Source organism: Eurypyga helias, unplaced genomic scaffold, assembly GCF_000690775.1.
Source record: "Eurypyga helias isolate BGI_N326 unplaced genomic scaffold, ASM69077v1 scaffold5937, whole genome shotgun sequence".
Taxonomy (NCBI): domain Eukaryota; kingdom Metazoa; phylum Chordata; class Aves; order Eurypygiformes; family Eurypygidae; genus Eurypyga; species Eurypyga helias.
In genome coordinates this window covers 12778-23777 of record NW_010259682.1, presented here as the reverse complement: position 1 = coordinate 23777, position 11000 = coordinate 12778, and the positions used below count along the sequence as shown (strand labels likewise).

General features: G+C 43.3%; 1 protein-coding gene across 1 annotated transcript in view; it reads left to right on the top strand.

Moving 5' to 3' along the window:
* Positions 1-3538: 3538 nt before the first annotated feature.
* RP2 (retinitis pigmentosa 2 (X-linked recessive)) overlaps positions 3539-11000 on the top strand; it is an 11303-nt gene continuing 3841 nt past the window's right edge. Inside the window, exons 1-4 of the mRNA XM_010154721.1 lie at positions 3539-3598; positions 7088-7753; positions 9343-9457; positions 10613-10698. Coding sequence (XP_010153023.1) covers positions 3539-3598; positions 7088-7753; positions 9343-9457; positions 10613-10698 — 927 coding nt within the window. The remainder of the gene's footprint in view (positions 3599-7087; positions 7754-9342; positions 9458-10612; positions 10699-11000) is intronic.

Genomic DNA, 11000 nt, shown 5'->3' with positions numbered 1-11000 from the left:
TCACAGGGAGCGGCCTGTGCTGAAACCGTATTTTAGAGTAGTGGAACAATCTTAGCTCTGTGCAGAAGTACATGACTAAATGAGCGTTTGAAATCATATGATTTAATCTCAGAGCAAATTCATCAGCTAAAGCTCAAGTGATACGACACTTTTTAACCCATCTGCTTATTCGACACTAACTTCTAAAGCTAACGGGGGGAAGTTGGGACGTTAAACACTTGATTCAGAGAACAGCCAGCCTTGTTGCTAAGGAGATGACTTGTTAACGTACTGGAAGTAGGTTCAGGCTAACAGAGGAGGCAATTACAGCACCAACAATCTACCTCTGTGGAGAAGAAAAAGCATGTAATGTGTTGCATATACAACAACTGACTCCTTTTCTATAAAAGACTCTTAGAAACCAGAACAATCAATGAGTTTGGGCTGCGCTACTGAACTGTGGAAGCTGTCAAATTAGCTGCTTAATTTTGTACCGTGCGGCTCAAGAATGGCTGTTTAATGCTTAAGCATCTCTTGCTCTTTGCAGCCTTATCTTTCATTGGGCTTTTGGGTGTACGCTTAGTACATTAAACCAGGAAAGCAGGGCTGAGATACTTGGCGTTAGGTAAAGGGATACCGAGCCTTTTGTGTGCTTAACTCGTTGATCCCAGTTTGTATTAAGTGATATCAAGTCCGTGATAATGTAGCAACTCTAAGTAGTTTCTCTGATACATTATCCTGTTGTCTGTTGCTTTCTCCTTTCTGATGCATTACATCTACTCATTCATTTCACAGTTTGTGTTTGTACACCAAGTTAGATTGGAGTCAGTTGGAAAACTTGTGTCATCCAGAGTCCTTGTTGTTTGTCAAGTGCATGAATCGTATTCTGAACCCAGCAAACCTCAGCTGTGTCAACAGATGTGCTAGCTGTCTTTTGATGTTCATTTTCTGTTACTTTTAATAATGTATCAATGCACCATTTGGGTTGAGGGTGAGTTTCTACTTTTAAGACTCTCCTACTCAGTGATGTGGGTTTGGTTATATGGTGTAGTTGTGCAAGCAGGTTTAGTGATTATCTAGGGGTTTTTAAGTTATCCTCTGCACCTTCTTACGGATAAGTCTGACTACTCTGACACTCCAGCTGTCTTCCTGCAAACTGATGCCATACTGACACTCTTACTGTAGGCAGGGAACTGTGGGCACACTCGTGTGCAAGCTTGTCTGAAGAGGGATGTGAAAAGTGGTGACTGCTAGCTGACAGATGTGCTGGAAGAAGCTCTGAACCTGAGGAGTTCCTCCAGGGGAACTAATTCTCCTGCTTCTGGACAACAATATTAGTGTAATCTGTTTTGGTTGTGTTCCGGTGGCTACTGGTACTGTCAGCTAGTGTAGACCTAGCCAGAGTGTAATGTGACAGTAGCCTAGTGACCACGTAACTCGTACAATAGTCCTGAAAATGGACTGTGTGGTAGAAAACACTAAATACAAAATGTTGTAAGGTGCTGGCAGTTGAATTGAAATTAAGGTATGTGTATGAACAGGGGGAACCTTTTCAGATTTCTGTGTGACCTCCTCTAAGTGAGGACAGAATTCTGTGTTTCTTAAGGTATGCAAAAAACTAATCACATCTAGACTGCGTCATATGTCTGCTGGGCTCTCTGTAATGCTTGCTGACCCTTGGGTTTGGAGAACTGTGTGAAGATTACTCGTGGTGCAATAGAAGACTCAGAGGATCAGCCTATCTTGAAAACACAAGGGAAAAGGATGAGCATTCAGTTTCCCGCTGCTCTGGGGTTCTTAGTCCAAGAGAATAAGTAAAGCACAGTTTATTACAGAGTCTGTCATCGCTGCGTCGCAACCTGGGGACTTGTCATGTGTTGATGCCATTGGGCTGTCATGAGAGTCTCCTTCTGACCAAGTGTGGGTGAAGAACCTGATGGTACTCAGCCCTCTTCGGCCTTCTTCAGTGGGGTTTCCACCTGGAATGTAAGATCCTATTTCTGCTCCTGGTCTCCCTTTTCCTTTCCCACCGTGCTGCCTTCTGCATGACTAACGCTGTTCACATGCGTGACCAGAGTGGTACCTACAGTTCCAGTCTACATGGGCCCACACTGAGTTGCCGCTGGGGTTTTGTGTCACCTGATGGCAGACGTACCCGGGTGCTGTGACTCTCGCTGTAGGAGAAGGAACACAAGAAGCTGCATCATCTGTTTCGCTGTTGTCTCGTGTTGAGAGAAGTAGGATTAGATTCATTATGATCACAATGCCATTTATGGCTTAGAGGGACTTTCCTTCACAGATGATTTTTCCTTTTAGAAGGAACAAGTAAGGTTTTGTTTTAGGTAAGTTGGCTTGCAACTTAACTGCTTTAGTTGATAGGGAACACACAGCTATCGTTGCTGTATTGGGCTGCGATGCCTGTATTCGAACAGTTAAAAAAAGAAAAACACAAAACCTTAAGAGGTGTAACTTTGCACATAAATCATAGATATTCTTTTGTTAATCGCCTTATATTTGAGGATTTCTGCCAGAATGGTCTGAGCTGAGGTGGGCATCTTGAACTACCTAGATCTTGCTTAGGTAGCCACTTTATATTATATTTTTGAATATAAATAAAATCACTTTCTCTTTTATTTGGACTATTTTGTCCTTAAATTCAGTGCCCTTCCCAGTGCAGCAAGAGAACTTCTGCTGTATTTGTCAAAACATAGTCTGTCAACTGAGAAACAGTCAGCAGGTTCATATTAATATTTCCAGTTAAGTCAGATACAGGCATGTAGTAGCTTCCTTTCTTCTTCCACTTCCCCTATCTGCAGTATTTAGCAATGGTTTGTGCTCAGAAAAGTATGAAAATGAGTGTTTTAAGCTATTATGGGTACTCTGGAAGAAGGGAGGGATTACAAAGAATAGAATGAAATATGCATTCAGAGTGTTGTATCGGCCATATTGGAAGTCAAGGTGCACAGGAGACGCTCCAAGATGAGAAACTGCGTGCTAGTGACTGGAACCTGCACATACTGTTCCTCTTTCCACCTCTTCTTGTTGCCTAAGAATCCAGAAATCTGCCAGAGGTGAGTAACTTCAACAGTCTCTAGCGGGTGTTGTAACTCGGTGCTTAAGGGCACCAATCCCGCGCAAGTATGAATATGCAGAAGCGTCTAGGCCCAGGAATACACTTTTTTTGCTTATTTCCTTTCTGTTAATTCCCCTACTGACAGAAATAGCACATAAAGCTTCTTAAGGTAGAGTGTCTACCCTCTAGCTGCAGCTTTTAATGTCACTGGGTCAGCAGCCAACTCATGTAAGTCCGTAGCTGGACCGCCATCTGCTGTGATTTGGAGACGGGGAATAATTTTTTGAGGATGATACTGAAAAGAGAAGATGTTAGTGTAAGTGGTTTAGAAAGACTTTACTGTTTGTTTAGCAAGCTAGACCCAGGTAACTAGGGGAGAACTGTAATCCGTTAAGAACAGCAGTACTTTCTCCTATTTGTGGTGGCAAGTCATTGCTGACTAAAACTCCTTTCCTGATGGACCTGGTGAAAAAGTCTTGTTAAGACATGAACTCGTACCAGAAGTTGTTCAAGAAGCTGTTGGGATCCTTGGTGATTCCAGGCACGGTGAGCACTAAAAACTGTGAGGGTCTAGTATTTCTAAGTCTTCTTCCAAATGGGAGCTGCCTAGTCTCGGTGCTAGGAAACTGGATAACGGTGTCAGATGAGATGTACGTCATCTGCAGCCTCCACGTCTGGCCTCTGAGCTTCTTGCAAGACAAGTGTTTGCAGGAAGGAAAGCAGCTTAATACACCTTGCGCTTGTTGCAGCAGAACTTCCTGGAGTTCAAAGCAACCATGGCAAACTTTCATTTGCCTTCACCTCTCTCTTTTTTTGTTCTTTGAAATCCCTCCTCCTTACAACTTGTCCTCCAGTCCCTGGTAACAGAATCAGCGATGACATCGCTGGTAACCAAAGATGAGACTTCTGTACCTCTGTTGAGTGGGAAGAATATTGTGTAGGTGCGGTTTACTCTCTTTGTCATCAGATCTGGTTATTGTAGGCCACTCTATGGAGGAATCCTTGAACCTGTGCATAGCATGTCTGTTGGAAGGTTTCAGCTCGTGAGTTGTGCCCACGTCTATTAATGCATGCCTCGTATCTACTCCAAAAACTCTTCAAAATCAGCTGAAAGTGTTAAAAGTTGCTCTCCTTTAACACTATAAGTACTGTCATTTGGACTTAGACCAGCCTGCGGAGAGGGGGAAAAGACATTTAAGAATGTTTTAAAGGATGGAGAGTGAAGCATCTGTCTGGGCAAAATGGCTGGATTTAGACAAAGTTCTTGGAAGCTTTATCCAAATGGATAAATAGATGAGTTATCAAACAGTTGATTTTTGCTGACCTGCCACATGCTTAAGATTTTACAGCAAAAGTTGCACCAGATGAACAGGCAGAGAAATCTCCATAGCCCTGGTCATGGCTCTATGAGGCTGCAGATGTTACATTCCTTGGCTTTTGGTTTTCCTAGCCTGCTTTTTTGCTACGCTGCTGAGGCAGAGCTTCAGAAGCAGTTAGTGCTGACAGTCAGGGGAAGGAGGGCGGACGCAGCGATTTACTGTTAACCTGCTGATGATAGCTGCAGACTTCAGAGACGGTGAGCGTGAAGCTCTGCGATGAGCATATGAACAGCTGTTGGATGCATCCTCAAAACCCCAGTTCTGCCTTCACGCTCCCGGCTCTGGCGTGTTTTTTTTGCCCCAGGGAAGTGAAACATTCAGATCTGCTACAGTCTCTTGGGTTACCCCCTCCTCGCAGGGGCAATAACCCAGTGAGGGGGGAGAGTGTTAAATCCATTTTGTTCAGTCCCTCCAGTCTGTACTGCGATGTTAGTCAATAAATACTCTTGGCCTTTAAACGGAAAAATGCAAAGCAGAATTAAAGGAAATTGGCAAACCCCTTAATGTGGTGAACAAATTGAGAAGTAAGAGTTGTGTCAGGGCTCTTATTTCACATCAGGGAAAAAAAACTGAGCTCCTGAATGTGGTAATAAGCTGACTTTTTTTTTAACATTAAACTCAATTACTACTCTTTCTCAAGTGCTCTCATTTGAAACTGTCTAAGCTGTGGGTTAGCTGACTAACCAGTGTTTTTCACCTAGTCCCAAATAAAATTGCAAGGTGAAGTTGGTGTTCACACATCTCTGTGAAGGCCACTGCGTAGGATGAGCTGGGGCTGTGTCAGAGGCTTTTTAGAGCAGAGCAATGTAGAAGGATGTGCTTAGGTGACAACTTTCATAAAAAAAAAAAAAGCTGTAAGTTCTTAGGAAGGAGTTCAAATTTTTCAGAAAAGTAACTGTTCCTCTGTACCCTGTTTTGAAGTCAATAAGCCTGTCTTCCAAGGTTATAAAAATAAAAACAACTATAAAGCCAAAACCCAGCCACCAACAGCATTTATACATACATAAACAAGATGTCTGGGAAGAATGTGTCCAGAAGCATTTTGATACTTATACTTGTATCCTCTCATACTTGAGAATATAGACCTCTCATATATGGATCAAATCTGTGACATTACATGAGATTTAGAGGTTTGAATCCTAATCATACTGCGTGGCTGAGTCTCCGTGCTCTGTCCCTTATCATTTGAGCCTCCCAGCTGTATTTGTAACTCTTCCAACTAACTTTCCTGGATATGTACTAGTGGTACTAAATATGATTGAGGGGAGATTTCTAGGAAGCCATCTTCATTGTCTCAACTTGCATTTAATTTGGAAGATTGATCAGCTGCAAACCTCCTTTCCTGCCCGGAGGTCAGAGATGTTGTGTACAAAGGAGCACACTTCATCGGTTGGTAGAGACTTCTAGCTTCCATTAGCTGTTCTGGACAAAAGCTTCCTAGGCTGAGCTGGTTTAGTGGATGTCTGGTGCTAGCCCATCCTGGTTTGTGCCTCTTCTGATCTCTAAATCTCATGCAAATGTTGGAAATGCTGGGGAGGAGGAGGAGTTTCTTACAAATTGGGCTATACAGAAACTGTTGCGATGCATTAACACTCATCTCCATGCAGCAAACTTTATGGCCCTTGGGCTGAAGCTCAATTAACAGGTTTGTGAAGTGGTCTTGTGTTAGGCTCGTTCTCGGACTGGTAAGCTTCTAAGTGCTATTTTAATAAGCTTTCACAAGAGGGCAGAGCAGAATTTGCTCTGGGAATTGTAGTTATCTTGAGACTTGCATGTATCTAGAAGTGAGCCAGCTCAGATGCCTTCGTTGTTACGGCACCGTGGGCTGTTATTTGTGCTGCCCACCTGTAGCACTACTGTCTTGGGCCTTCTCTGGCTCTTAAGTTGCTGCTCCCCAAGGGAGAGTCCCAGGGAAAGCCACAGCAGCGCTCGGGTGTCCTTTCTCGGCGAGGGGATGCTGGGGCGTGGAGGAGGAGAGGTCTGCAAACCCTGCACCACCGCTGCCGGTCTTTGCTTGTCGGTCGTGGCTAAAGCAATCACATAGCTGCTGTTAGCGCAAACATCTTGGCATTGTTAGCCCGAGATAATGCTGTGGCGCGGATAAGTGAGCTCTTTGAGGTTTGCAAACGTCATCAAGGAGGTACTGCTTGAAAGCAGCAAGGTTTCCATGCAGCATGTTAAGGTGTGGTAAAATACGACCAAGAAAGCTACTTGAAAAGGAGGTACTGTGTATCTCTAGCTTTATGAATCTTTAAGTATGTTGGCCAATTCATTTATTACACTTACTACAGTAATACCCAGGACCATCATCCTTGTTGAAATAGCTTAGGGTCCGCAGAGAAAACTATTCCCCTGCCCCCTTATTAGAGGACAAACTGACTTGTTGGTGGCTTTTTTTTCCCCCTGGCACAGCTCGGAAGTCCAGTTTCCTTCTTTGTTGTACTGCGTACTTGCATCTGTCAATACTGTGCGTTCCAGTAGTTCAGCTAAAAGAGCTGCTCTGGATCTTTCCTCACTCTTTGAAATGTTCCCTGGCAGGTTTTCCTGTAAAATTCAGTGCTACCTCTATTAATGTAAGTCAGTCGACATTAAGCTTTATAACATTCTCTGTACGTGAAGACTGTCACATTCTTTTTTTTTTTTTTTCTCCCTTCAGGTTGACCCCAAAGATTACACTTTTTCTGGACTTAAAGATGAAACTGTGGGTCGACTGCCGGGAAAAGTAGCAGGACAACAATTCGTCATTCAGGACTGTGAGAACTGCAGCATCTACATATTTGACCATTCTGCTACAATCACTGTTGATGACTGTGTAAACTGCCAAATCTTTTTAGGCCCAATAAAAGGCAGCGTGTTCTTCCGTGACTGCAAAGATTGTAAATGCATAGTGGCCTGCCAACAGTTTCGCACGCGGGACTGCAGGAAGCTGGAGGTATTCTTGTGCTGTGCCACCCAGCCCGTTATTGAGTCCTCCACAGGTATGAAATTTGGATGTTTCCAGTACTATTACCCTGAGCTCGCTTTACAATTTAAAGATGCAGGACTGAGTATCTTCAATAACACGTGGAGCAACATCCATGACTTTACCCCTGTGTCAGGAGAAAATAACTGGGGCCTTTTGCCTGAGAATGCTGTAGTACAAGATTACGTTCCTCTGCCCAGCTCCGAGGAGCTGAAAGCTGTCAGAGTTTCTACCGATGCAATGAAGAGCATCATACCGGTAACTCGAGGGCGGAGGCAGAAAAGCAGCGATGAATCGTGTTTGGCTGTATTTTTTGCTGGTGACTACACAACTGCAAATGCCAGGAAGTTAATTGATGAGGTAAGCAATCTTTGTCTGTGTTCAGCTTTTTGAATTTCTAGTTGAACTTCCCTCTGGATAGCCTCTGGAACGCACAGCCTCTGCTTGTCCGCTAACCATACCAAGCAACTGCACTGGTTAAAACCGTAAGGCAAGGTAAGAGACTGGAACTCATCAGATCAGACAGTTGTTTTACAGCTGACATCCCGTGACTGACACATCTATCCTTGAATAGTTCCAGTGGAGTTTTCCACCACGGCGCACCGTAGCGACTTTGAGGAAAATCCGTAGTTGATTTGATGAACTTGGCCAAATGTAGGGTGAGTGATTGGCAATGCTTGGAAAAAGTGATACAGCCAATTGTTAGCTTATTGCCTTGAAAGTCACAGCTAACAAAACAGCCAACCCTGAAGTTTTTTCCAGTACTAACAGGCATTTAAAAAAAAAAAAAAAATTATATACATATATCATGTTAATTTTTACCCCCTTCCTGCCACCCAGTGTTGGAATTCTTTTCTGGAAGAGGCTGTGAGTGTTTGTCACGGCTGGCCAGCTGTCTTCGATTACTTGAATAGCTGGTGCTGGGTTTCTTTTTTTTGTTTCCCTGTGAGGCAGCAGATCCCAAGCTTGGCTGAGTTTGGGCTTTCCTGGGGCTAAGATCTGGGAGGGGCTGGCTGCTTTTAGCACCCTGGAGTGCCAGGGATGGCAGAGCAGAGCCAGGAACCATGAGCTACAGCTTGTGAGAGGTATCTGCAAAAGCTGTTGATCCCAGTGTTGCATGATCAACAAAACAACTGATGGAGCTCCTTGCCTTGAGCTTTTAAGTGCAAGGAAAGCAAGCTGTGGGGTGTTCCCATGCCCCCTGCACTGCCCAGCTGAATTTTATGGAACTGACTTAGTAGCAGAAACACCATATGGGTGGGGTTTTTTTCTGCAGAAGAAATAGCTGCAGTAAAGAGTATAATAGATGTGTTCTCCTGTGTCAGTAGGTTTTTTAGAAATCATAGTTAAGATGCTAAAAGACTAGTTAGTGAGATTCTGTGGGAATCTTACTGCTCTGTAGATTTATGGATGTTTAGGAAGTACAAATACAGTTGCTCCTTCTTCACGTGCTTTTAGTTTTGTATTGCATTTGAAGTAAAAAGCTCTGTGTCTTCATAAGTTTGTAACTTTTTTTTTTTTCCCCAAAATGGAAAACTTCAGCAGTGGATAGATGAGAGTTGGAGCTAATGCTTGACTGAACTATTGCCGACTAATGAGAGCTAACTGCTTGACTCCAGATGCTGAATGCATTTAACTCCCATTAGTTTCATCTTGTGAGGGATTGTGGGGAAAAAAACACAACCCTGGGCCATAATATAAAAAAAAAAATTGTTCACATTTACTCCTCTAAGTGCACTAGGGCTGAGGAGAAAATCTGGATGAATAGAATGAAAATAAACAAATATAGAAAAAGCAAATGGTCTCTGAAAAGAGCAGAAAGGGTCCCTTTGCTCCGTGGCTTAATGTGTATGGGGAAAATGAGTCTATTCCAGTGTAATCTGAATACTTGAGCTGAACTCTCTCTGCCTTAGAAGCATTTTTAACATGAATTCTCTCTCTGTTAACAGATGACTGGCAAAGGCTTTCAGCTGGTACAGACAAAAGAAGTCTCAATGAAGGCAGAGGATGCTCACCGAGTTTTCCAGCAGTGTGCATCAGAATTCATTCCACTTCTTGAAAAAGGTGAGTTTGTGTTGTTTTCTTTCTCTTGTTGATAGAGAAATCTAGCTGTCACTAGAGAGTTCTTGACAAAAGGAATGAAGGAGAAATTTGTGTTTCAAGGGCATAGTGTAAAGCCCTTGTAAAGCTGAGATGAGTTTTGGAAGCCTCCATCAGGCCTTAGGCAAGCCAAAACTCCTGAAGGCATCGGGAATGAGCTATTCCACGTGTAGTTTGTGGCTCTGCCTCTCCTCTAGTGGTCCAAACACATAGCTCAGGAGCAGTTGCATATCTGTCTAGGGTGGTCAGAAGCAGCTCGTGCTTTTAGACCACTTCTAACTTATCACCACTGCCGCTCAACCACCTGGATGTTCAGCGTTTCTGTATACCTATTTAAGCAAATCAGTATAGGTTTGTATGGAGTGGGCAAGCGTTGAATTCCTGTTAATAGCCGGTACGCTGTCAGAGTATGGCAAAAGCCTTTTTATTGATCTGACTGCAATTGGTTTTTCTCTCTTCCTACAGAAGTGCTGACATATTGCCATCTGTTATATGCTAAAGCTCAGTGCGTGCTCCCAAACTTAGTAGCAACAAGCAGTTTTCTTCACAGTACCATAAGAGGTCTGTGATGCTCACTGCAAGAATAGGACAGAAGTTACTGTACTTACGACAGTCTAGTTCAAGGGCTATTTTGCACCCGTGTGAGATGCAATAACATGTTCAGAATGAAACATCGATCTGCAAATAGTGGGTGAGAACAAGTCTAAACATCAGGCAGTTTGCTATCTTGGGACTGAGGCAGAAATGCCTGAATGACTCAGTCCTGCTCCAGATGTCTGTGAAACGGCTCCCCCTTTGAGCAGTATGGTCTGACTCACTTCCATGCTGCCCCGCGCTCCTTCGCGGTTTTGTGCCATTGCTGCCTTTCAAGAAGTAAAACTGGAATCTTGCCAGAGTCTCTGCAAAAATGAGCATGGAATTGCAGATATTTGCTTCTCGGATAACACTGTACTTCGAAGCTATGGTTAAGTTTTTAAAATTCCTTATCCTGCATTATGGCTGCTCCAGTGAAAACCATGAAATACTTCTTGCAAGCTTCATGATTCTCTGTGGGTTGAGAAATCTACTCCAATGCCAAGCTGAAAAGTGGTATTGATTGTAGATGAAACTATCTTCCAGGTCCAGTGGTTGCTTTGGAGTTCAGTGGAGATGGTGCTGTGGAAGGATGTCGAAGCACTATCAATGATGTTTTTAGTGGGACCAAGGTAAGCTGGTGGATTGCTTTATTGGCAGAAAATGATACAGAACATTTAGGATACTTCATGGTCAAACTGTAGCGTTGACCTACTGAACAATCTTTTTAGGTTCCAGAATAGTAAAATCTGAATATGCTTTGTCTTGTTGTTGGTTTGGTTTTTTGTATTCAAAACCCAAGCTCCTTGTCAGAGACAAGAAAAGTTGCCCTAGTAAAGAGTGTGCTAAACCCCCATGTCTATTGAAGAACAGAGCATTTCCCCTTAAAACTGTTATTCCACATAGTAGAACAAACGAGTTCTATAAATATAGT